Source organism: Podarcis filfolensis (genome assembly GCF_964270895.1).
Source record: "Podarcis filfolensis genome assembly, chromosome: 9".
NCBI classification, from domain to species: Eukaryota; Metazoa; Chordata; class Lepidosauria; order Squamata; family Lacertidae; genus Podarcis; species Podarcis filfolensis.
The window spans coordinates 33,040,776-33,065,192 of NC_139610.1; the positions used below are offsets into that span (position 1 = coordinate 33,040,776).

Sequence of the window (24,417 nt, forward strand, 5' to 3'; positions counted from 1 at the left end):
CTATGAGCCAGTGCGCCCTTTAGGGCGAAAAATACGGTAAAATAAACTTTGTGGTAAAATCAAGGCAATAAAAAAGTATAATGAGAACGACTGGAAGCTTTTTACAGAAGACGTTATTGAATAAGACATGATGTTGTATAAATTCCGGTACTTTTAATTGTTATTTTATTTTTATTTTCTTGTTACTTTTAAGCTTCTTTTTGTACTTTTTGATGTGGAGAATTCTTTTTTTTTTCTTTTTCTTTTTTTGTGCTTAACTTTGTTGTACTTACCTTTATTGTATGATGTATTGTAAAACAATGAAGATATATATATATTTTTAAAAGGAACGTGGAGCAAGGGGGAAAAATCAAGATCGGCAGGATCTGCTGCCCTGGTACCTCACCTTGCCTCTTGGGTAGGTCGGACCTGCTCTGGAGTCAGAAACATGTTTGGTGCATAGTGTGGGGTGCGGCTGGCTGCCCTACTGAAGGACTGAGCAGCCACCTTCCACCCTCTTCTTCTCCTTCCAGCAGCACCTACCTTTCCTTCACCTTTCCTCTCAGTCTGATTTGATGGATGTTTGGGGGCTAAGTTGGAATTGTTCTCTGATCCACCTTGTTTTGTGGGCTGGCTTTTTTCACCTTCTCCATGCTGGTGGTGGTACTAGATGGTTTACTGTGTTGTTAACTAGCTTGAGCAGTCTTAACTTTTGGCGGTGAGGTGTGGGGTGATGAACGGCTGTGTTTTCAGCCTGGTGACTCCCTTTAGGCTCCTCTAAAGGTGACAGGCTGCCATCTCTGGGCTCTGGGATGCAATAAGGACCACCCTGGGGGCCAAACTGCTGCATCAGCTCTGGGACCGGGGAAAGGGGTGTGGAGTGACATAGGCCTTCCTACTTAACTTCATGGTATGGCCTGGGAATGGGATGCAGGTGGGACACAGTCATGCCTCAGGTTCCTGCAGGCAGGGGTTTTGGTTGCCCTAGTGGCTGCAGTTTGCATGGACAGGCAGACACCCCCTCCAATCCCAGGCGACTCCCTAGTGGAATAATGACTCATGACAACGTGTTATGGGATTAAAATTGGCCACAACTTTATTAAAGATTCAGATGTAGGGAGAGCTTGGCTTAGGCATTGGGCGTTTATCCCTCCCAGTGCCCAGCCGGGGATCTGGGGAACATCAGGGCTATCCAAAATGTGTGGGGATTGGACTGACTCTGGAAAACGTATGCTTAAGCAGAGAGCCTGCCCCCCATGTCGCCACAACGCAGGGGAGACCACTGACAACCTATCGGCGTACGGCCAATGCCTCCCCTCAAAACAACCCCTTTAACAGGAAACCCTGGGATTGCTGCCGCGGGGGGGGTCATTGCTTCATACACACACACACACACACATTTAGGGAAGATAGACTAAAGGATTCTGCCCAAGGCCTGAATCCGCCAAAGTTGCGACGTTTTGCTACGGGGAAGGCAAAAGCTGCCAATGCAGGGAAATTCCTTCCTGGTCCTTTATCAGCAACCAATTACGTAGCAGCGCCCACAAAACTGTGGAGAAGAGGTTAGCCTGTGAAAGAAGGCATAAATGAGGAAGGTCAGGGTGGGAGAAGCTCTGGAGCCGACTGAGGACTCCCAGGTAAGTTCCACCCTCTATTGTGTAGGCAGGGCTGTCCCACCCTACCTGGCCAACCCCCCTAGCAATGCCCCTCCCCCCACTGGGATTGGTTAACTGTCTGAGGTTAGGCGGGAACCTCCAGGTATCCAGCGTGGGAGGGGGCAAAGCCAGGTTGTATTTTAGGGAGCTACGTAGAATCTGGGGGGGGGGGCTGTGTTTGATGTGGGGAGTGGTCATTACTTGAGGTCAAGGCTCGCTCCAATACCAGTGGTGGTGTTTTTCTTCCTCTTCTTCTGTAGGGATTTTATGAGTTTTTAATCTTCATTAAGTGCCCCTAGTTCAACCCAGCCTCTGTGTCTGTCTCTTTATTCGGCCATCAGGTCACAAACTCATCTGCCATTGCTGATTTTCTCATTGTACAACCTCTGGTAAGCTTCCAAGGATTCCTATGGTTCCCCAGACACAATTTGAAAACTATTGTTCTGCTGCTAAGTTGCCATGGAGAGGGCCTGTGAATGGGGCAGGCTTGCGGCAAGCTCATCTATTTTGTGTAATTATTGCTTTCTGGTGCATCTTTAAAGACGCGTTTAGCATCTTTTCTCAGCTGGTGGCTTACTATTGGGCTTGTTATTTGCTGAATGGAGACTCTGTGTCTGCTTCGGAGTTTTGCTTAAAGTGGAGTTTTGTTGGCGGTGCATGTTTTATAATGCTTATGTGTTTTTAAAAAAATGTATGTGTGATAGTCTATGTTTTTGCTTTAACCGTAAGTTGCTCAGAGGCATTTTGCATTAAGCAATGCCTATATATATATATATATGTTGTTATTATGATTAAGCTTCAAGACTGTATAATCTTCTATTTCTTTCAGATGGAAATACCACTTTAAAAAGAGTCCACAAAGGTTTTCTGCTTCCTAATACATCCTGAATATGTGGACCTTGAAAACATTAGTGGAGAGACTTTCCAGGTCTTCAATGTGATGCTATGGGGCCACTGGAAGCATCTGTGGGTCACCACCATTCAACATCTACCATGTCATTATTGCCTGGTAATTATGTGCAGTAAAAGGGTGTCATAAATATGAATTGCTGTAATTATGCTGTTAGCCCTCGAATCAATAGCACTCATTGGCCAGTCATAAAATCACAATTGTGGCTTTAATGCACAATGACCAGCAGCTAAGCAATACCTGCTGATTCAACTTGCATCTCAAAGTCCTAATGAGAGCCCCAGGTTTACTGTTCAACATATAAATGCACCTTTGGCATAGTTTTCTTTTTTCTCCTCCAGCTGGAGAAATAAATGTGCTCTCTTTACAAGACGTACCCTCAAAACGGTTACTTGTGTTGACATCTCACAGCTAGTACTTTCCTTATATGGCCAGCCTTTCCCTGACCCTTAAGCCTGGAACCTGTTTTGTGTTTCTGAATCCTCTGAATCTCTGTTTTGGTCTCTTTTATGTGTTCCTATATTGCTGTTTTATCGGTTTTAGGCTGTGTTTTTTGTTTTAATATTTTAATGGTATATTGTCTGTTTTTAGGCTGTACAAAGCTTAGAGTTTTTTGAAATGCTGGGTGGTATTCAACTAAGGTTCACTTAGAGTAGACCTACTGAAAAGAATGGACCTAACTTAGCCACGTTTGTTAGTTTCAGCAGGTCTAATCTAAGTTGAATACCACACTTTTAAATAGTTAAAATAAATTTCTGGAATGAGGGACAGAAAATGCACACCTATTGAATACTTTGCTGTGAATGAACATGAACACTGAGTTGAACCAACTTCACTCACTATTTAATTTGTACTATTTAATTTGAACCTCTTTAACCATACTGGTGTTTTATTAGAAGTATGCTCTGCAACATGTTTTTGACACAAAAATTAGTTCATCGGTAGTGGATTTGTCCTGCTTTCTCTGTCGTTCTGCAATGCTACCACATTATTACTGGCCAGAGGGTCTAGATGGCAACAAAAGCAAGGAAAGGAAATGGGGGAGCCTCTGTAGGCAAATAGCTCCATGTGCATTTTAAAGCCCTTCTTCATGAACCAGAGACAAGTGATAAGGATGACACTAGGTAGATAATAGGAGACGAAAGACTTGACTTCCTAAGGCAGCTTCTTATGTTGCCTATTATTTCCCCTTGTCTTAAGTTGCTCTATATACACACATGTTGGGCCACTTTAGATGCTCATCAAATTTGCAGCCAGCATGACCAGTGAGCATAGTGGCAGCAGGGGTCAAGGCCTTAACCCATGCAGCTCTGCAACCTCCACCTATGCCTTTAGCACCCCTCAGGCTGCCCCTTTAACACTGTCTCCTCTGCTTCCTACCATTTGATAGGACAGCTTCAACTCCCTTTCAACTGACTCTGGTTTTGCCATCATTTTATATTTAGTAGCTTACCTGTCAGGATGCTCATCTGTTTCTACTGCTTCTTTGTCTGGATGCTGTTCAAAATCCTCAGTCAGGTACCCAGACGTGGCCATGTTCATCTATAGAGCGTTGTTTTGTGAAGCGTCCTGGCATTCTGCAGTTTTAAATATACATCACTAAATTTCAAACCTGATAAATAGTCTTCAGGCTGCAACAATCGATGGTCCTGCACCACTCCATCAACATATCTGAAGGAAGCAATTGCTTCAGCTTAAAAAATGATGAAACCGACTGAATCCCTTGGCCATGAGGCACATCCTAATGGAAGGCTTAGCATACATCAAAACCTCTCCTTGCCTTTGCTTGTTTGCTTGGAATCTACATTGCAAAGCAAGAGATTTCAAATGAGAAGGAAAGAAACCATTTCAAAAATCAATGTGTTTAGTCTATAAGCCCACTGTACTCTTAGTGCAGTCTGTAACTAAAGCTTGCACACAAAAAACTGAGGTAGAAAGGGCAAAAGCTTGCACAGATTGTTGATCATTTACTAGAAAACTGCCCACTGGTATCACATGGTGTATGCATGTAAAGCTGAGGAGGGGCTTTCTGTTTTCTGTTTCCAGTTTTGCAGGACAAAGAGAAAACCATTCAAAATACCTTTATGACAATCAGCTTGCTAAAATGTCTTCTTTTCATTCATTCACTCAGAGGACTTTTTTTCAGCAGAAAATCACCAGAACTGAGTTCCAGCACCTCTTTTTGTAGAAAAATAGCACTGCATTCCCTCATTCATTCATTCATTCATTCAGGCGCACTATCCTACAAGGCAGTATACCGTATTTTTTGCTCTATAAGACTCACTTTTTCCCTCTTAAAAAGTAAGGGGAAATGTGTGTGCATCTTATGGAGCGAATGCAGGCTGCACAGCTATCACAGAAGCCAGAACAGCAAGAGGGATTGCTGCTTTCACTGCACAGCGATCCCTCTTGCTGTTCTGGCTTCTGAGATTCAGAGTATTTTTTTTCTTCTTTTCCTCCTCCAAAAACTAGATGCGTCTTGTGGTCTGGTGCATCTTATAGAGCAAAAAATATGGTACACAATAATTGCACCAGACATAACATGTAAAGCTATCCATTTAAAATCCACATCACACCCACTTCAGCATGAGCAGTGGCACTTCATCAAGACACAACAATTAATAAAATGCAGATTGAAATGGAAATGTCAGCAGCCTTCAGACCCTTTGCCAATTGCGGGCGCTAGTGAGTGCCTCCCCTGAGTTCTGTAGCGCCGGAGCAAATGGCAAGAGAGCCAAGTGTTCTTTTAGCCAAGGAGGGAGGAATCAAGCACCCTGCAAGCTGCCCCTTCTCTGACTGGTGGATGGGGCCCAGTGGGTCTTCTTCCTGAGAGGGAGCAGGTTCAGCCTCTTGGTGGTCCTCTGGCCTACAGCTGAGGCCAGAATGTGCTTCCCTTCAGCTTTGCGGACTCAGGGCAACAAGAGATAAAGTGTGTGTGTAAAAAGAAGGTTGCCCCCAATTTAAACCCTGTGCCCTACATATCAAAAGTTTTGGGAAAGCACAGCTCTGAGTTCAGCTATAGTAGACAAAACATTAACTTGTTTAAAAACCTAAAGAAAGCGCTGATGATCAAGCTGCCTGCTTTTAATTTGTCACTGAAAACCACAGAGCATACAACATTTTGTTCATTAAAGAACAAATTCAACCCAGAATGGGTTATTTGTTAGACAAATGAAGAGCATCTTTTCCACTGCAGACCACTGCCGACTGTCATTTTTCCAGAGTAACAGCAACACATAAGATCAAAATCACTTTGCAATGCATTTGCTATGCTACAGAGAATATAGTATTGCAAATCAACTACCATAGTCAAGGTGATTAGTAATTCTAACTCCCTCGGGTTTATACGCCTTCCCAGTTTTCATTTTCGCTCTTTTGGGCCTGGCCCATTTAAGTTAATGGAAATCATTAATGGGCTTTGTTTCTGGCTTGGTCAAGTACACATGATGGTTCCAGAAGAAATTTATTTGGATTGTGGGACGATGCTCTCCGCTTGCAGGCAACTTTTTGTTGCCTCTTAATAGCAACAGCTGTGTTGATGGTTTTGCTTTTTGCAATACCCCTTGGCTTTCAAAGCAGGTGCCTTAGCACTACTACAAGTGCTCATGCACTTTGTATTATTTATTCCCTGAAAGCTTTTGCTCACAATAATTGTTGGATGCAAAGAACAGTTTCACACAGTTGTTGTTTTAATGTACACATTAATGATATGTCGAAACACTGAAAATGACAGTGTCTACTACCAATGACTTCACATGTAAATGAAATATGCAAGGCTTGCTGCTGGTGTTAGGGCCAACCAAAGCTAACACAGATTAAAAATTCATCCAGACTTCCAGGTTACTGTGGAATGGCAGCAGACGGCGAGCTCCGTGAACAGCTCACTCATCACAAGAGCTTTGGAGGAAGCACAGATTTTTTATTTTGAGGGGTCCAGCAGTGCAAACAACTCTGACCAAGGAAGAGTGGCAGATAAAACTGATGAACTATGCCAAGATGGCAAAACTTACAGGAAGGATTAGAAACCAGGAAGAGGAGGTCTTTAATAAAGAATGGGGAAAGTTTATAATCTATTTGAAAAACTATTGTAAACAACTACACACATTGACAGAAAACTTGTAGCAAAATTTTGAACTATGGAATGATAAAGGATTTATAGGAATAGAGTTATGAAAGCGATGCAGAAGGGGAAATCATTATATTACAATCCACAATGCAGGAGGGAGGAGTCAAAAGGGATTATATGCTTGTGTTATTTCACTTGTCTATGTAAAATAGAAAATGAGAAAATTAAAATTCAGACAACAGAATTTCCAAAACTAGTAAATAACCACCAAGAATCAGCACCTAGGACTCCAGGGCACTGGAAGGGTTCAGTTCTGATGCGTGCCCTAGTCTAGCGTTGCAGGCAGGGCCAGGTAGATGGATCTAGCCATCTTCTAATTTCCTACAATGCCCCTGACATCACTGTAGGTCATTGTGGGACATTAAAAGGGTGGCTGGATCCAGTTGCCCAGTGCTGCTTAGAGGACTGACTCTGCAGCCAGGCGAGGGCCCATTAGAAGGCACTTCACCTATGCCCCTCTCACACCTGAAGCCAGCCTTGCCAACATCCAGTGGCGTAGCGTGGGTTGTCAGCACCCGGGGCAAGGCAAGTAATTTGCACCCCTTAACCCGTGGATTTGCGCCCCCTAACCCGTGGATTTGCGCCCCCTAACCCTAACCCCCAGATGTTGCACCCGGTGCGGCCGGCCCCCCTGCACCCCCACGCTACGCCACTGCCAACATCTCCACATGTTCCACATCATTACTACTGATGCATGAATGAGACAACACTACCAAAGGGATACTCTCAGCTACCCAGATAGGCTCTTGGAAAGCTCTCTGGGATTCTGTTCACATGATATTTCAGCATTTCCATTTGTTGTCTTCACAAGCCATTTTTCTCTTTCTTACTTTATATGCATCTATCACCCAGTGAGGCATTTCCCTTAAAACTGGGCCTTATCTAGCCATCTCCCTTCTCTCACTTTCGGCTGACAGTTCGGACAAGTAAATCTAAAAGGCAGAGTTACCAGTAACCTCAGGATTTGCCTTCTCATTTTTCAGACTAGCTGGATTCTTATTCTCATTTTAGCTTCGCAACATTGTAGATTTCTTTAAGTCACCATTGCCTTGACTTCAATGGTAATGATCTAGCCTCTAAAGTGTGATCTATTCTCTCTAAAGTCTGACAGTTAGACGATTAAAAACCCACAAAGCTGGCATAGAAAATGCATCTCTTTTTCCATAGCGCTGGCCCCAGAGCTCTGAAAATTTCTGAGGTGTTTGGTTTCCTGCAGATGTTTTAAGGTTCTACATATAACAGCTTCAGGTTCCCTGAGGGGACAATGAATTTGTTACTAATTAACTGTATTAGAGCTCTGGTAGTATTCCTAAACAGAAAATAAAGACGAAAGGCTGGTTCCTACCTAAAGTTTTTTCTTTCTTTCTTTTCTTGTTCTTTCTTTCTTTCTTTCTTTCAAACTAGATTACAAAATCTATTTGAATTTGCAGAAGTCGTCTCCTAGTGCTTCTTTCCCTCCAGTAAGGACGGTCAGCATTGCAATGGAGCAATGTGAAGCATTCCCTGCAAGAAACAAAATTCCAGAGGAAATGCCATTTCCCCTGCCAGTGTGGTGTAGTGGTTGAGAGCTGTAGACTCGTAATCTGGTGAACCGGGTTCGCGTCTCTGCTCCTCCACATGCAGCTGCTGGGTGACTTTGGGCTAGTCACAATTCTTTGAAGTCTCTCAGCCCCACTCACCTCACAGAGTGTCTGTTGTGGGGGAGAAAGGGAAAGGAGAATGTTAGCCGCTTTGAGACTCCTTCGGGTAGTGATAAAGTGGGATATCAAATCCAAACTCCTCCTCCTCCTCTTGTTCTTCCTTCTTCTTCTTCTTCTTCCAATCTCTATTTCCATCTACCATTATTTCAAAGTGAGCCAGGGCTCCATCACATGACCTATGTATTGAGCATTAATCCTGGTCTGCTTGCACAGCGCTTAGGTGGAGGCTAGGCAATCTTGATCTACTTTGCAGGGTCATCCCATTAACCATTTGTTCATCTCGTACTTTGCTGTACCTTTCCCTGTTCACTTCCCTCATGATAAAAAGTTGGTTGTTGTTATTTTTAAGTGGCTTTGTTGCACTGCGGCGACAAATCGTGTAAAGCTACATTTCTTATATGCCTTTAAATCCCTCCCACAAACTAGTAGCAGTCTGGAGACACCCCCAGAGATTAGAGCGTGGAGGGGTTGTTGTTTTAACATAGGGCAGAGCTCCATCTGTTCTATGGAAGCCTCATATCAGAGAGAAGCAGGTTAGTGGTACCAGTTGCCTTAACTCGCCTTCCCAGCTTGCTCCTGAACTCTCTGGAACTCCTCTCTCTACAGCAGAGCTTTCCAAACTTTTCATGTTGGCGACACACTTTTTAGACATGCATCATTTCACGACACAGTTAATTCTGGTTTCACTAGCAAACCGGAGGTTAAACTAACACCTTTCCAGCATTCGTGCAACACACCTACACACTGCAGCTGACACACTAACGTGTCGTGACACACGGTTTGGAAAGCTCTGCTCTACAGACTTCCTTCCTTCCAAATCCCTATTCCCATGGTGCCTGTTCCCACCCAACTTCTCAAATTCTCACAAAAGCCCCATGTGGCTTAGGGGGTTATCTTTTCGGGCAAGGTGCAAGTGGCAATGTATAGCTTTAAAGGGGGGGCACAGATCTACATAAAATTAACCTATGCTGATTTATTCATATACAGTGGTATCTCAGAATACAAACACCTCAGGTTACAAACACTTCGGGTTACAGGCTCCACTAACCCAGAAGTAGTACCTCAGGTTAAGAACTTTACCTCATGATGAGAACAGAAATCGTGCAGTGGCGGTGCGGCGGCAGTGGGAGGCTCAAATAGCTAAAGTGGTACCTCAGGTTAAGAACGGTTTCAGGTTAAGAACGGACCTCCAGAACGAATTAAGTTCGTAACCAGAGGTACCACTGTAGATTAACATGTTAAAAGAATTTAAATAGACGTGCATTTCACCATAGTGAAGGTATTGGAATCTTTGACCCTCCAGGCATTACCCTCCAACTACAACTCCCATCATCCTTGGCCATTGGACATGCTTGCTAGGGCTGATGGGAGATGCAGTTCAGCAACATCTGGAGAGCCAAAGGTTCCTCACCCTTCCCATTGTGGCTAAGAAATACTGTGACCAGGTGACTTGAGCATCTGCTATCCAGGTGCTAAATGTGAACTAAGAACTGCAGGCATCTTCCTATGGTTTTTAGCCTTTAAAACTGGTGTGGACTGGATAGTCCTTCAGATAAGACTCCCATAATACAAGTATTGAACTTTGGGAGATTCAGCACACACAAAAGGAAGGATTTCTTCACACAGTACATAAACTATGGAATTTGCTACTGCAAGTTGTTGTGATGGCCACCAACTTGGACAACTTTAGGAAGATTATACAACCACATGGAGGATAAGTATATAATGGCTAGCGTTGTTAGAAAAATCTTTGTTGTTTTTAAAATATATGTTTCTGTTGTGAGACGTGGGATCAGGCAGAGCCAATGGAAGAAATTTACCGAACCATATTTCATTATGAAATTCTATTTATATCTACTTACTGATTATCAACAACCTAAGCCACAATCTGTTTTGCTTCAAACTATTCCAGTACTGAAAGATTGGCCTCACATATTACGGTTTGCATAGTATTCCTAGATCACCAACAAAATAAATCCAAATTGACAGGCCGGTAGGTTTGTAGGACAGTATTTATCTCTAGGTTGTCAGGAAAAGTAATTTCATTTCTTATGATTCATTTCATTTATATTTTAGTGTATTAGCTGGATACATTATTGATCTTTGCTCCATCCAATTTTGGCTTCACCATAAAGACAAAAATTTGATCTGAAAAAGAAAAGTCTTTTCTGGCTCATTGTCTAATAGGAATGCTGCTGATAACTAGAGTTTACAGAGCCTGAAGTAAAAGATAGCAATTATAGTGAACCTAAAATGGATCTCTCGAATGGGGGTTGGGGGAAGCAGTGCTTATATATTTGGAAGAAAATGGTGAAACTGAATATTATGACTTAAAGGTCCTGGCCCTTACTTTTGGCACAAACCTTTGCAACTGGATGTTTTCTTTTCCTGATACAGTCAAAGTTGACTACATTTGATATAAAATGTCAAATATGACTGAACCAGTCACGCAAGGAAAATGCTCATCACCTCTGTAGTAATGCTGTGAAGGTTTCAGCCGCATCACGAAGACTGGAGGTGAAATGAAAAGAGGACAAGCGCAGCAATTCCATTTGCAATCTCAAAACTAAGAGAGACAATTGATTACCCTGGCATTTGCCGAAAGTTTGCAGCTCATGGCAATAATCCAAAGAAACGTGTCCTTTGCTTATCTGAACAGAATCCTGTATGCAAAAACACGGAGAATTTCAGAAACCAGTTTGTGGCATTTATTTACTTTATAATAATAATAAAAAAGTAATTTATATTTATGTTTCTATTCCATCTTTCCCCCAAGGAGATCAAAGAGACATACATAGTTCTCTCTCCCCACCATTTGATCCTCACAACAACCCTGGGAGGTTGCAAGATGATGGCGCAAAGTCTCCAAGTCAGCTTCATGGCCAAAGGGGGATTTGAATCCCAGGAACCCAAGTCCTAGTCCAGAACTATAACCACTATACCACACTGCCTGTCACGTTGCATAATGGGGGAAGTCCCACTGGGTGCACAGAAGCCCTTGAGCATGCCAAAAGTTAGTGTCTGGATTGTGACCCATCGGCTCTACAAGCTAGAACAGTGTTTTGCTTTTCACTCCAAAAAATATAACTCTGTTCTATCCACTAACCATTCTCTAGGAATCACCTTCCAAAGCCTTTGCCATGACAAACTGATCAGTTAAAACACAAATTAGAGAGAAGCAAACGGAAGAATCGAGGGCAGGTAGACACAATGCAGTCATTACCAGATGCTGCTGCCTTTTCAGCTTGCTGCAAGTTTTTGAGTGGTTTGTTATTTTTATTATTATTTAATATATTTGTATACTGCTTAAAACAAAACAACAAATGCAACACACACACATATATATATAAAAACAAACAATTAAACTGAGAAACTACAGTATGAGCAATGACAATGTTAAGTGCTCAAAGGAGACTATGAAAAAGGACATACTTTAGTGTAAATGCTCTCTAGACAAATAGCTCAATATGTGGTGAAATGTTCCTGACTGTAGCTCTTTAGATTGCATATGAGGTATAGTACAACTGATGGCTCCTCCTGGGTAGGTGGAATCATTTATATGAAAAACTAGTGCGTCACGTTACCCGAAAATTACTAAATTTATTTCCCTGACAAATTCAATGGGTGATAAGTTCAGCTGGCCTTCAAAAATCACTTTAAAACCCTTCCAATTTGTGCTAAATTTTAGTTACCATGGTTGCAAAAGTGATCCCATGCACATTTAATTGGAACATAAGAACAACTCAGCCAACTAGATGCTCATTTGAAACTCACAAGCAGAACCTGAACACAAGAGCACTCTACCCACCTGGGATGCCCAGAAATTGGTATTTCAGGTGCCTATCACCTCTAATAGGTAAAGGTAAAAGGACCCCTGACCATTAGGTCCAGTCGTGACCGACTCTGGGGTTGCAGCGCTCATCTCACTTTATTGGCCGAGGGAGCCGGCATACAGCTTCTGAGTCATGTGGCCAGCATGACTAAGCCACTTCTGGCAAACCAGAGCAGCGCACGGAAACGCTGTTTACCTTCCCGCCACAGTGGTACCTATTTATCTACTTGCACTTTGACGTGCTTTCAAACTGGTAGGTTGGCAGGAGCAGGGACCGAGCAACGGGAGCTCACCCCGTCGCTGGGATTCGAACCGCAGACCTTCTGATCGGCAAGTCCTAGTCTCTGTGGTTTAACCCAGAGTGCCACCCGCGTCCCTATCACCTCTAATAGTGGTGGTAAAACATAGCCATCATGGCTAGTAGAATAGAATATAATCACAGAGTTGAAAAGGACCACGAGGGTCATCTAGTCCAACCCCAACAATGCAGGAATCTTTTGCCCAATGTAGGACTCAAACCCACGACCCAGAGATTAAGCATCTCATGCTCAACCGACTTAAGCAACTTTCCTAGTATGTTTCGGTAACAGTATCCAGTGGGCTTAATCATCCTCAAAGTTGATAAAAGTTATTTTAAGTGTTACACTTAATCATAGACCAAGCTGCATTTTAGCAGAGGCTCTTTCCAAGAGCCCAGAGAGTTGCAACGCCCTGTTGAAATTACATTTGGAAGATGCCATCTTTAGTCAAGAGGAGGCTTGTTTTCAAGCCTAATCATAGGGTGGGACTGTCTCTTCTCATATGAACTGACCCAGACCCCGCAATCCTCATCTGAGGCTCTGCTTCATAGGCCTCCTCCGTGAGAGGTCCAGAGGGTGGCAACATGAGAACAGGTGTTTTCTACAGTGGCTCCCCATTTGTAGGATGCTTTCCCAGGGAGGTTCGTCTGGTGCCTTCATTATACATCTTTAACTGCCAGGCAACAACATTCCTCTCTAACCAGCCTTTGGCTGATTGATATTCTACAGCATTTTAAATGTGGGGGGGGGGGGTTGTTTCGATTCGGTTTTGTCCTTACTCTTTATTTTCTTCTTTTATCCTGTATTTTTATCATGTGAACTGCCCTGAGATCTTCAGATGAAGGGCAGTATATAAATTGAATAAATGAATTTGTGATTCACTGCATTTATATCCTACCTTCTTCTCCAAGGAGCTGAGGGTAGCGTACATGGTTCTCCTCCTCACTGAAACCCCACTGCAACCAAGTGTTTAGGCTGAGAGGCAGTGACTGGCCCATAGATGTCAACCTTCCCTTTTTTTGCGGGAAATTCCCTTATTCCAGTGCCGTTTTCCGCTGCTATCCTGGATTTTTAGATATCCTGTAGACTGTCCCCGGGACAGGTGAGGCTGCTGATCCCTTATTTTCAAATCTGAAAGTTGACAGCCATGGACTGACCCAAGATCATCCAGTGAGGTTCAAGGCTGAGTAGGGTTTTGACCCCTGGTCTCCCAGGTCCTAGTCGTATTTCAGGGAGAGTGGAAAGTTGCAGCATCATGTGGTGCCCAGCAACAGTTCTGCTGGATTGCAAATGAGCCCATGGACCCAAAAAGAGTGGTAACCCTGCTTTATATTGATTTTGTATTGAGTGTTGGTCTGTACTTCCAAATGAGCTGACTCAAACATTTAAAATCGAGCACTTATTTTTAAAATCAAGCTTTTATAATAATCACTCAGATGGTATCATAGTTCATGGGATTTTATTTTATTTTATTTTAAAAACCTAGCTCGGAAATCGAGCAAGCATTTCTATGAGGCATGTATGAAGGCTAAGCATTTATGCATTCTGAAAACATGTAGCAGACATCTATCAAGAAAATAACTGGAGGTAGTTAATGGAAATGCCTGAGATATTTTTTTCTCTTCCTGGGAAATAGCAATAAAATCATTGCTTTTTTACAAAATGATTATAAGTTAACATACTATCTTTCAGGGCTGCAGAAAATATTATGTGTCAGGTGCACAAAAATATTAAAATGTACTGGGATTATTTATTTAATTAACCTTCCTTGTCATGGATAAAGTGATTAAAGGAAGTTTAGTACGCACTCAGAACCAAGATAAAATAGCAGCCCTTTATTGTTTCCTTGAAGAAATAGGACAGATTACTGAATTTCAGAATGGAAAAATATTTTCATTATTGCAAATGGGCCATGATGTACAAAATCTATGGAAATTTAGTACAACACGTCTAAATTTTAAAATTAAAAAAAATAAATAGCGTCATTAGACCTTCAAGTCACAGGACCACTCGCTGTGCTCTTGCACACACCTTGAAAGGCGAAAACAGCTTTTCGCAGGTGGCTCTCATATGCTGTGCTTCACAGCAGAACCGCTAAAAGAGAACCCAATGAACAGGTAAAGATGACCATACACATGTTTCTCCTATTAAAGAACACCAGCTGGGTGCTGAGCGTTGCCTAGCACACGGCTCCGATACTGAATAAATGCTTAGTAGCACCAGCAGTCACATGACTCCAGGACTCTCTTGACTTTATAATGCTGTAACACTTGTTCTCTTACCATCTATCACTTCCTTGCTGATGTCAAAGCAAGCCTTACATATGCACACATTTGTGAAGGCAATCTAACAATATCACATTCTATATACTCTGTATTTAGTTATTTCACTAACTGCTAATGGCTCCTGACTGGAGTTAACCCTTCCAATGAAATTCAGCCTGGTAATAGCTCAGGTGGGACTCATTCCTTCCCATTTCACAAACTGCCTGCAGTGAAGCAATTACTATCAAATGGAATAAGCTGACACAATTCTGCTTGGAACTTGTCTTTTTACACACACACACACACACTTCCAAACTAAGGTGCACAGGCGACATCTAGCGGTCAAAGGGAACAAATAATTAGACCACAAATGGACCATCAGACACGATGCAACATTGCATTACTTATTTTAAGGTTAAGCAAGAGTGCAAAAACAGAGCATAGGAAGGCAACCTGAAATCTCCTGCAGAATTAGGTCACATACTATATGCCTTTAAAAGAACAGAAACGAAAACCGTTTTTGTATCACAGGACTTGACTGAGAGCCTGCTGGCACTGCACTGAAATTAAATCCTAAAAACTGCCTTGGGTAAAGTCTTGGCACATAATCCCTTTGAAAATTGGCAATTTTCTTTTCTCTCCCCCCCCCCCCCCGCCCAATCACTTTGGAACAAAAACTGAGGTGATAAAAATGCTTAATTCAAGTGAACACACATAAATACATATGGTAGGAATGCCAGCTTTTTAACCTTTCATGCTCCACTCATTCTAAATGTTGAAACATTTAATAGCTTTCCCTTTGGGTTTTAGAGCGATCAACTAACTGGATATCTGTTTTAAAGCGTACAGGTATTTTTAAAAATGTATAAGGGAATTTAATAAAATAAAACACATTGCAAGCATCTTATAAAATGTATACTGTACTTTGACAAAAATTACACCATCTGTTCCCGGGAAGCCAATAACGCTTATCTAGGCTGTTTGGGGACTGGGTGTGGTTCGACAATAGTGAAAGACAGCACTCTGCACATGTTCAACAGCATACGAGTAGCATACACCTTTTATTTTGGGCCCGGGTGTGCTTTAGCGACAGTGAGAGAAAGGTAGCACTCTGCACATGCTCAACAGCCTGCCGGCGCACATTGATTCTTGCTAGTGAGCTTTAAGCAGCCGAAAGGAAAACTTTCCTTTTCCTGGTCCAGATCCAACTCTGCTGTTAATGTTCGTTGTGTTTTTTAGCGTGGTGTTAAATTTTAATTGGAAAGTATGCAGAATGTGTGTGGTTTTTTTAATGAAGTCAAAGGGAGGAGCGGCTTCCTTCCCACCCACCCGCCTTATTTGAGTTGGGGATATGTTGACGCTTCTTCGCGCCCATATCAAGGTCGGCTCTCTTGGAAGCGAGCTTGCGCGCGTGCTTGCCCAGAAGGGGAGCCGGGGACAAGGCTAGACAAGCGGCTCCTCGGCGTTGCAGGCCGCAGTTGGCGACGGAGAGGCGGGCCCCGAAAAGACCGGCGGCGGCGGCGGCGGCGCGGCGGCTCCTTCATCAGGCGCGCCAGGGCCCGGTTGGCAGCGGCGAGCATTGGCGGCGAAGGTTAGTATGGCGCCGGGCCGGGCGACTCGGCCGCGCTCCGCCGCTGCGCTTTGCCGGAGCTCCAGCTCTCCCTGGCGGCTGCACAATCGCGGAGCTGGCAGCCCCCGCTCGGGCCGAGCAGCAGCAGCGGCAGCACATTGGAGAGCGAGGTCGGCGAGCGGACGCGCCTTCCGCGTCACGCAGATCCCAGACTTGCTGGATCCCCGGACGCTTTGCAGCAGCGGCTGTTGGCGTTGCTGCTACTGCTAAACTAGCGCGGGGAAGCAAGCCAGCGCTGACGCTTCAACCTCGCCGCCGCCGCCGCCGCCTGTTAAGCTTCTGTTTACCCCGTGTGGGAATGCGACAGCGTGCGCTCTGCGCATGTTTTGAGACGCTCTTTTTAATCACGTGGATCATGCTTTCCGGGAGGGGATCCTGCAGCAGAGTCGGCACAGAGAGGAGGGGAAATGGTTAGAATGGGAAAGGAATGGGCAAGCAAGCGCGCAAAGGGAAAGTGGTGCACGTCAAGGGTCGTGGGTGTCTCTTCTTAATAGCAGAGCATGCTTCTTCAGGTTAAAAGGATCAGATAGCAGCTAATACCAAAAGGCCCTCTTCGAGAGCCTCTGGAACAGTGGTTCCCAACCTTTTTATGGCCATGCCCCACCTAGGTAAAGGGACCCCTGACCGTTAGGTCCCGTCGTGGCCAAATCTGGGGTTGTGGCGCTCATCTCGCTTTATTGGCCAAGGGAGCCGGCATACAGCTTCCGGGTCACGTGGCCAGCATGACTAAGCCACTTCTGGCGAACCAGAGCAGTGCACGGAAACGCTGCTTACCTTCCCACCAGAGCGGTACCTATTTATCTACTTGCACCTTGATGTGCTTTCGAACTGCTAGGTTGGCAGGAGCAGGGACCGAGCAACAGGAGCTCACCCCGTCATGGGGATTCGAACCGCCGACCATCCGATCAGCAAGTCCTAGGCTCTGTGATTTAACCCACAGCGCCACCCGCGTCCCTTATGCCCCACCTAAGTATCTCTAAAATCCTGCTGCCCTGCACCCGTGACATATAATACTTATTATTTTTTTTAAAAAAAGCGAACTCCTAATCACGTGGAGGAAGCCTAGAAGACCATGAACTTGGTCTAAACATTCTCGAATTGCCCCCCCTTAAAAATCAAATTGCCCCCCTGGGGGCAACCACAGCTCTAGAAAGTGCAAGGTGGAACAGAGCCCTGCTGGGATGTTTTCTGCCCTCAAAATCCAAACTTATAGCCAAGCAGCCCTGTGTGCCCCACAGTCATATTTACAGAGGCTTCCTGAAGTCTTTCTGTTAGCTCTGCTTGCCCATGACAGGTACCATTCTTCACAATGCCGGGCTACATAGGCATATTGGAGTCCTGTATGCCTGCCAGTAACCTGCATTTATGCTGCTCTTAGAGCCTTCCGGACAGGTGTTTATTCTGGGGTGGTGCCCCTCATTCTGGCGCATCGTTTTCAGACACCACATAATATTGACATAAAAATGGCAGCCTGTATTTTTCCTTTACTTAATCCAGATTTACCTTTTCTATAAAAGACCACTACCTTTAAAAAAAGAAGAAGAAGCTATTGCTAACACCCCATTTGCAATAGTAAGCCTCTGCCTGGAAGCATTCCTGGTCTCTCCACACATATCCACTACTACAGGGATCAAGGTATCGCAGTCTAAAATGGGTGTACCTAGGGGTTGGTTAGGTTGGCCCCCACCAAGGATGTTAAAATCACACCTCTACTCTGGCTCCGTCACAGCAGCCCTGTGGGGGCCCCTCACCAGTCAGATGGCACTACTAGCTCCTTGCCAAGGTTGCAAAGGAGCCTAGGTACACCTGTGGTCTAAACTACCAAAGTTTCTGCTCCACAGCTGCACTGAAGGAATACTTTGGAAGGACTTCCTCACTATACATGCACCAGGTTTAAACCTCTAGGAAACAAGAAGCTGCATTCCTTCAAACTGATCAGTAGATTTCCAGTACTCAGCTACTTGGAACAGTGGTTTTGTCAAGTGTCAGTATCAGTCTTGTGAATACATTCCCTTTCTCTCTTGCTTGTTCTGTGTGAACACAGTTTTTTTTTTCTCCATGCCAGCTTCCTACACAAACCTATTTGTCAACACTAAATAGGAAGGATGCAAAATTAGATAATACAGTCCTTCTGTATGGTAACAAGTCTTGGATTATTGTGGGTGGAGGTGGGGATACTCTCTTTGCAGCAGGGAAATCGTTGCTATATGGAAGATCATTTGCTGCTGCAGTGAATAATGGAATGAGGATTTTAATTCCCGCCCCTCAACATAAATACGTAGCATAATTTTTATGTACAAAGGGAAAATGTTCAGCAAGGAGATGGAGCATAAAGAACTACTTCCATAAAACTGTTTGCAATTTGTAAAGCAGATAGTAGAACATAACTGTGTTTTCTCAGCTGATACAGACTTATTTTCTATGAATTCAATAAAAGAGACTGCTGAGCATCCAAGCACTTTTGAATCTTTTGATTCTCTCAGCACATGCATACACACGGATTCATTTACATTTTAACTAAATGGATCCTGGTTTATTTTTACAATAGGGAAGCTTCAGACATTAGGTTAAGTATTTTTTTCTAGAATATGTGGTTGTGTTGAAGGTAGAAAGCTAGGAAATTGGGAAGGGAAATCAGTTTGGCTGCAGTGCTATGCACACCTGGAACTTACTCCCATTGAACTTTGTAGGACAGACTTCTGAGTAGACAGGCATAACACTGTTTGAAAACATTTTGAAAGACTGTTTTCTGTTGTTCTTTCTCGAGACAGGATCTTTTCTTCCAGTCTGATGTGCTGAGGCATCCCATGACTGCTTGCAGTGTGGATATATACAGCTGAAGAAACAAAGGCGGGTTCTTGTAAAGATTGCACAGTTGTCATGCCTCTAAGTCTGTTTTATAATTGTTTCTGCCTAGAAGTAATGGGGGAAATGAAGGTCGCAGTTATCCCTCAACTGCTTTCAGATGGATAAAATAGAAAGAAGCAGAACATGCAGCTTCTATCACCTGTCCTCTACCTTCTAATTCACTGATTATAATAAAACTCTGATTTACTTACTTTAAAGCGGGGCTGAATTGTGACTTAACTGAGATCTGGTTCATGTAAGAGATCTGAGCATGCAGCAAATTCAAAGCCAGTTACTTCTGACTTTGTGGAAAAGCTTCCATTTAATTACAGCCGGATCAATTCTCAGCGTTTGATGAAGCGAACAGACAAAAATATCAGTCGCGTGTTGAAAAATTGATCTAACCGCAAGAGAAAAGCAATTGGACAATGACTCTGTTGCACAGCCAATTAAAGTGTAGTTTGACTTTTCTGTGTGCTGATAACCAATTTGGGGGTTGTGTGGCTCATCTTTAAGACACTGACCAAGTAGTGGTGTTTGTAGAACTGATTAGACTTTTGAGGAATTAACCATAGAAAGAGGAGAAAATATCATACTAATCAGTGCAATACTACAAAGTAATATGCCGCCTTATTTATCCCTCATGCGGAAGGAAACTTTGATATTGAAAATAGGCCCATTTGTTTACCAGCAATTCAGGGGATTTGAAAGATCTATCGTCTTAGCGTAGCTTCAGGTGTTTGGGGGCAGGAAATGGGAGAGTCATAGATGCATCATGTAGGTTCAACTTTGGACCTTCTAAACAAGCATGAGAAAGGAAGGCAAAACCCTTGCTTTTTAAGAATGTACAAATTAGCCACTCTTAAACCAACCTTTCTTTTGTGTAGTGTTGTTAACTGATTTTTGCTAATTTTATCTAACACTGCTTTACTCTCATGTGTTTCCAATGCAGCTAAGCACAAAGGGCAAGATCCAGCTCACGTCAAGCACCTTTAAGACACATCTACTTCAGTTGGAGTGTTTTGGTATGTTTATGCTATGACAGCTACTCTTTCTCTTATCAGTACGAACCACATAGTGGCATGAGAATATTTAGGAATTTTGAATAAACAGAACTAAGCTAAAGATCTATTACTTGTATGGCTTCCCCCTTTTTCTTTCGTAGTCAGCCAAACCTCAATAAGCAAAGCTAATCAGATCAGCTTATACAGAAATAATGCATTACATTTCAATGTCCCACTGGCAAAACTAGTGCCATAGATTTTGTCAGTGCTCTTTTAGAGTGTTTATAGTGATGTTTTTAAATAGCATAATAAAAGAACTGTTTCTTTTTATTGCTTTTTATTTTAACCATTGTCCAGTTTATCTGGAGGCCAAGTCCGGTGCTTGACGATTTAGGCATGAATTACTCACGATTCATTACTGCAGTCAGTGCTGCAAGAACAGCATCTCCGATAAGGCTCCTCAGTAAGTACATATTTTGTCACTCGAACCAGAACCTCTGATTTTCCTCAGGTTGTTCGTATGATTTTATAGGTGTAGAAAGCAAGAGCCCAGCTGAGTTGACCTCCTTGCCACTTTATGTGGGCAGCATATAAATGAGCTCACTAAACTATCAGCCTATGTGGTTTGACACCACAGGTGTGCAGAGCAATAACAGAAGGGCCAGCTCTCTTTTCTGAATTGTTCCCCCACCCACCACTAGGGAGAGGTCATGGCTCATTCACACACTTCATATGCAGAAGGCCCCGGCTTTCTACTAATGTTTGTAGAGGTTTCTTTTAGATTTTCATGAGCTTCTTGGTTATACAGTTTTTCCATTTTTCTGCATTTTACTTTTGTTACCTGCCCAGACAGCTTGGGATAGAGTATGTAGGAAATCTAAATAAATAAAATGAGGAGGGGGTTAAATGAAGGAGGGGGTTAAAAGGAAGTATCTGCTGATACAGGATCTTAAGTTTCATTCTTCTCTTTTTGCTTTTCTTTTACTTTAGCTGAATTGATGCAGAGGTCTCCTCCATCACTGATTTCTCTGGCTGGAGGGGCACCAAACCCCAATACTTTCCCCTTCAAAACTGCTAGCATTGCCATTGGAGATGGAACAACGGTTGAAATTGGGGAAGACTTGATGAAGAGAGCTCTCCAGTATTCAGCCTCTGCGGGGTATTTTACAGATTTCGTGGATCCAAGTAGTGTTTTTGAAATAGCAAGAGGAGGGTTGCAAATGAATGCTGGCCAGAGAGGCACAGTCTCCCATTCTCCTTTGTGCAAGTGCACAGAGTACCACCACAGAAACCCTCTTCCCTGTTGCTGGTGAAAATTTATACGAGTAGCAAGGGAACAGGGAAGTGGCAACTCCATGGGTAGGCCTTGGATAGGGTGCCCCTTGCATCTGAAACAGCACCATAAGATCAGGCTGTAAGACAGTGGTGGCTAACATTTCTGGCCAGGCAGCTGCATCCATTCTTGTTCTCCCTCTCCCAATTGCTTGAGGCAAAAATATTTTCAACCAAGATCTAAAGTTAGATCAATAAAGGATGAGAATCTTGAAAGGGGACATGTAATGCATTATTATGAGGAGCTTATTGATGCAACGATTTGAAAGAGAAATGTTTGCTTAGCATTCCAGAGCTATTATTCTGGCTGAAGGATTTGCAGAAGAATCTTCACAACCCTCCAACTGTTGAGTATCAGCCTGAAAAGGGGAAAATGGAGTTGTGTGTCACCACCGGCAGTCAAGAAGGTTTGAGTAAAGTAAGACAAAAGCAATATATGTTGAAGGTTATGATAATTATCCCCTGTTTTCCTCAATGCGGTGCATTGTTACCTTGCATTGCAAAGATTCAACTACTGGCTGGTAGATAAAACACACTAATATTGACCTAATATCTTAGGATCCATACAGATGTACTTTTAATATGGTGTCAGCATAGTTCTTACCTCCTAAGCGGTTAACTCAGCTTTACCTGAAATCTTATCTTCTAAGGATTCCTTTGCCAACTGAGGTTGCAGTCCTAACTCAACTTACTGGGGGCAAGCCCGGGTGAATTCAACAGGACTTCATTCTGAGCAGGCAGGCTTAAGATCGCACTGTGGGAAGTCTGCCATGCCACTTTTTCAGAGCTCTAGCTGAAGAAGATTAGATACATCTGGCAAGAACACGGTGGCAACCTGCCTTTTTTCACAAGCAGGACAAATAGGAGCTTTGGTGTGTGTGACTTGCTTCTGGAAAATAGCACCGAGGGAAGTTTAAGTTCCCTTCTCCAGCACCATGACCGTGTTCCAGTTTTTCCCTGCTCCCTCCCTCCAGATCATGGGTCTCCTTCATCTCCTCTAATTTGGTCCTTGTGATTTGTTAACATTTTAATAGAGATTTTATTATTTTTCTCATTGGGGTTTTTTTTTGGGGGGAGGGGCAAGCCATCTTGAACTTAGGCAAGGCTCCATTTTCAGAAATCCTAAAGGCAAGGGAAGAAGAACCAAAAGCAGCCAAACTGCCACATCTTTTGCTGGCAATAGTTTCTCTTCAGCTCAGTATTAGCCTGCCTGTTTGATCCAAGCTGCTCTGTTCTCAGGGCTGGCCCTACCATGAGGCAGCATGAGGGTGGCGCTTCAGGCGGAAAATATAGAAGGGCAGCAAGCCCTGTGTTGTGTGCATGTGCTGTGTAACTTGTCCTGCAGCCACTTAACTAAGCCACTGCCTTAGGGTGCACTGGAGGATGTTGAAATAAATTTCAGTGGTCTGCTGAGCTTTTGAACCTCGAATGGAACTGGGAGGAGGCAATTTCTCACCCTTTCTTTCAGGCAGCAAAATGTCTTATAGCAAAACCTCAGCTATAACTGCCCACACCTTTGTCTGTCCTCCTCTTGACTCCATCCAGACTTACAAACACCCAGGCAGAGGAGGAGGAGAACAGTGATGGTGTCTGCAGCTACCCAAGTTAAGAACATCACCAGCATCATTTCTTATATGTAAAAGCACCAAGAATGTCCTAGGCACATCTGTAGTTAGATAAAAGTACACAAGCCCTGTTCTCAGGAGGCTGTTCCCATTCCACATTGCTGTTTTTAGAGTAGAATTGCTGCATTTCACATCATAATCTATGCAGTTTTGAAACTGACAAAGTAATTATTCTTTATTAATAGGTTGCATGTAATTACAGTGGTACCTCGGGTTAAGTACTTAATTCATTCCGGAGGTCCGTTCTTAACCTGAAGCACCACTTTAGCTAATGGGGCCTCCTGCTGCTGCCGTGCCGCTGGAGCACGATTTCTCTTCTCATCCTGAAGCAAACTTCTTAACTTGAAGCACTATTTCTGGGTTAGCAGAGTCTGTAACCTGAAGCGTATGTAACCCGAGGTACCACTGTACTGAATATGTACTGTTTTGGCCAACGACCTGTGAAACAGGCAAAGTACAAAATGAGCATTTTGTGCAATATAAATAAGGGGCTGCTTTCTGGTTTTTCGGTCCATTTTTTTGCCACTTATATTCTTAGGAGCACAAAATTGGGCTGTGATAGTACAGTTGAGTAGGATTTTATGTGCCGTAACTTTGCTATCCATTTAATTAGCATTCATTTGTAATGTGTTATGCAAGGTTGTTGTTTTTTTCTGGCCTGGACATTATTGAAAGGGTGAATGTATATTTTTGAGAGGGCACCCCCCCACAAGTTTAGCCATAATTCACCCAATGAGCAGTTCTCTACTTCCCATAATACTTTTTTTCTATCTTAGAATCAACTTTGGTCTACAAAATAGCTAACTCATTACTACCATAAGGCACTTACTGTAGAAGTAGAGAGAAATATTAATGGTACACAGAAAGTCTTCCAATAATATATGTTCTATATTTTAAACCTGTAGGTATTTGAAATGCTGATTAATCCTGGAGACACAGTCCTTTTAGATGCGCCCACCTATCCCGGGACACTGGCAGCTGTGAGTATTCCATCATTCTGGAAACCTATGACAGTGGCAAGTGCTGGTATAGTTCAGATCTTCACCTAAAAACAAGTGGGGTGGAATCTACACATATATTTTAAAAAACGCTGTGAAAATGCTTTTTTAAAAAAAGTTTTTTAAAATATATTGAATTTTGCATTAGCTCACTAGCACCATCTAGGGTCACGTTTGCATAATGCACTTAAAACACACTAAGACATTATATTAGCA

At 43.2% G+C, this 24,417-nt stretch overlaps 1 protein-coding gene across 1 annotated transcript in view; it reads left to right on the top strand.

The window, feature by feature from the left end:
• The first annotated feature begins 14,238 nt into the window (after positions 1 to 14,238).
• Positions 14,239 to 24,417, top strand: part of AADAT (aminoadipate aminotransferase) — a 78,127-nt gene continuing 67,948 nt past the window's right edge. The window contains exons 1-6 of the mRNA XM_083572161.1: positions 14,239 to 16,356; positions 20,195 to 20,267; positions 20,604 to 20,709; positions 21,237 to 21,405; positions 21,864 to 21,996; positions 24,109 to 24,183. Of these exons, the coding sequence (XP_083428287.1) occupies positions 20,643 to 20,709; positions 21,237 to 21,405; positions 21,864 to 21,996; positions 24,109 to 24,183 (444 nt within the window). The 5' untranslated portion in view covers positions 14,239 to 16,356; positions 20,195 to 20,267; positions 20,604 to 20,642. The remainder of the gene's footprint in view (positions 16,357 to 20,194; positions 20,268 to 20,603; positions 20,710 to 21,236; positions 21,406 to 21,863; positions 21,997 to 24,108; positions 24,184 to 24,417) is intronic.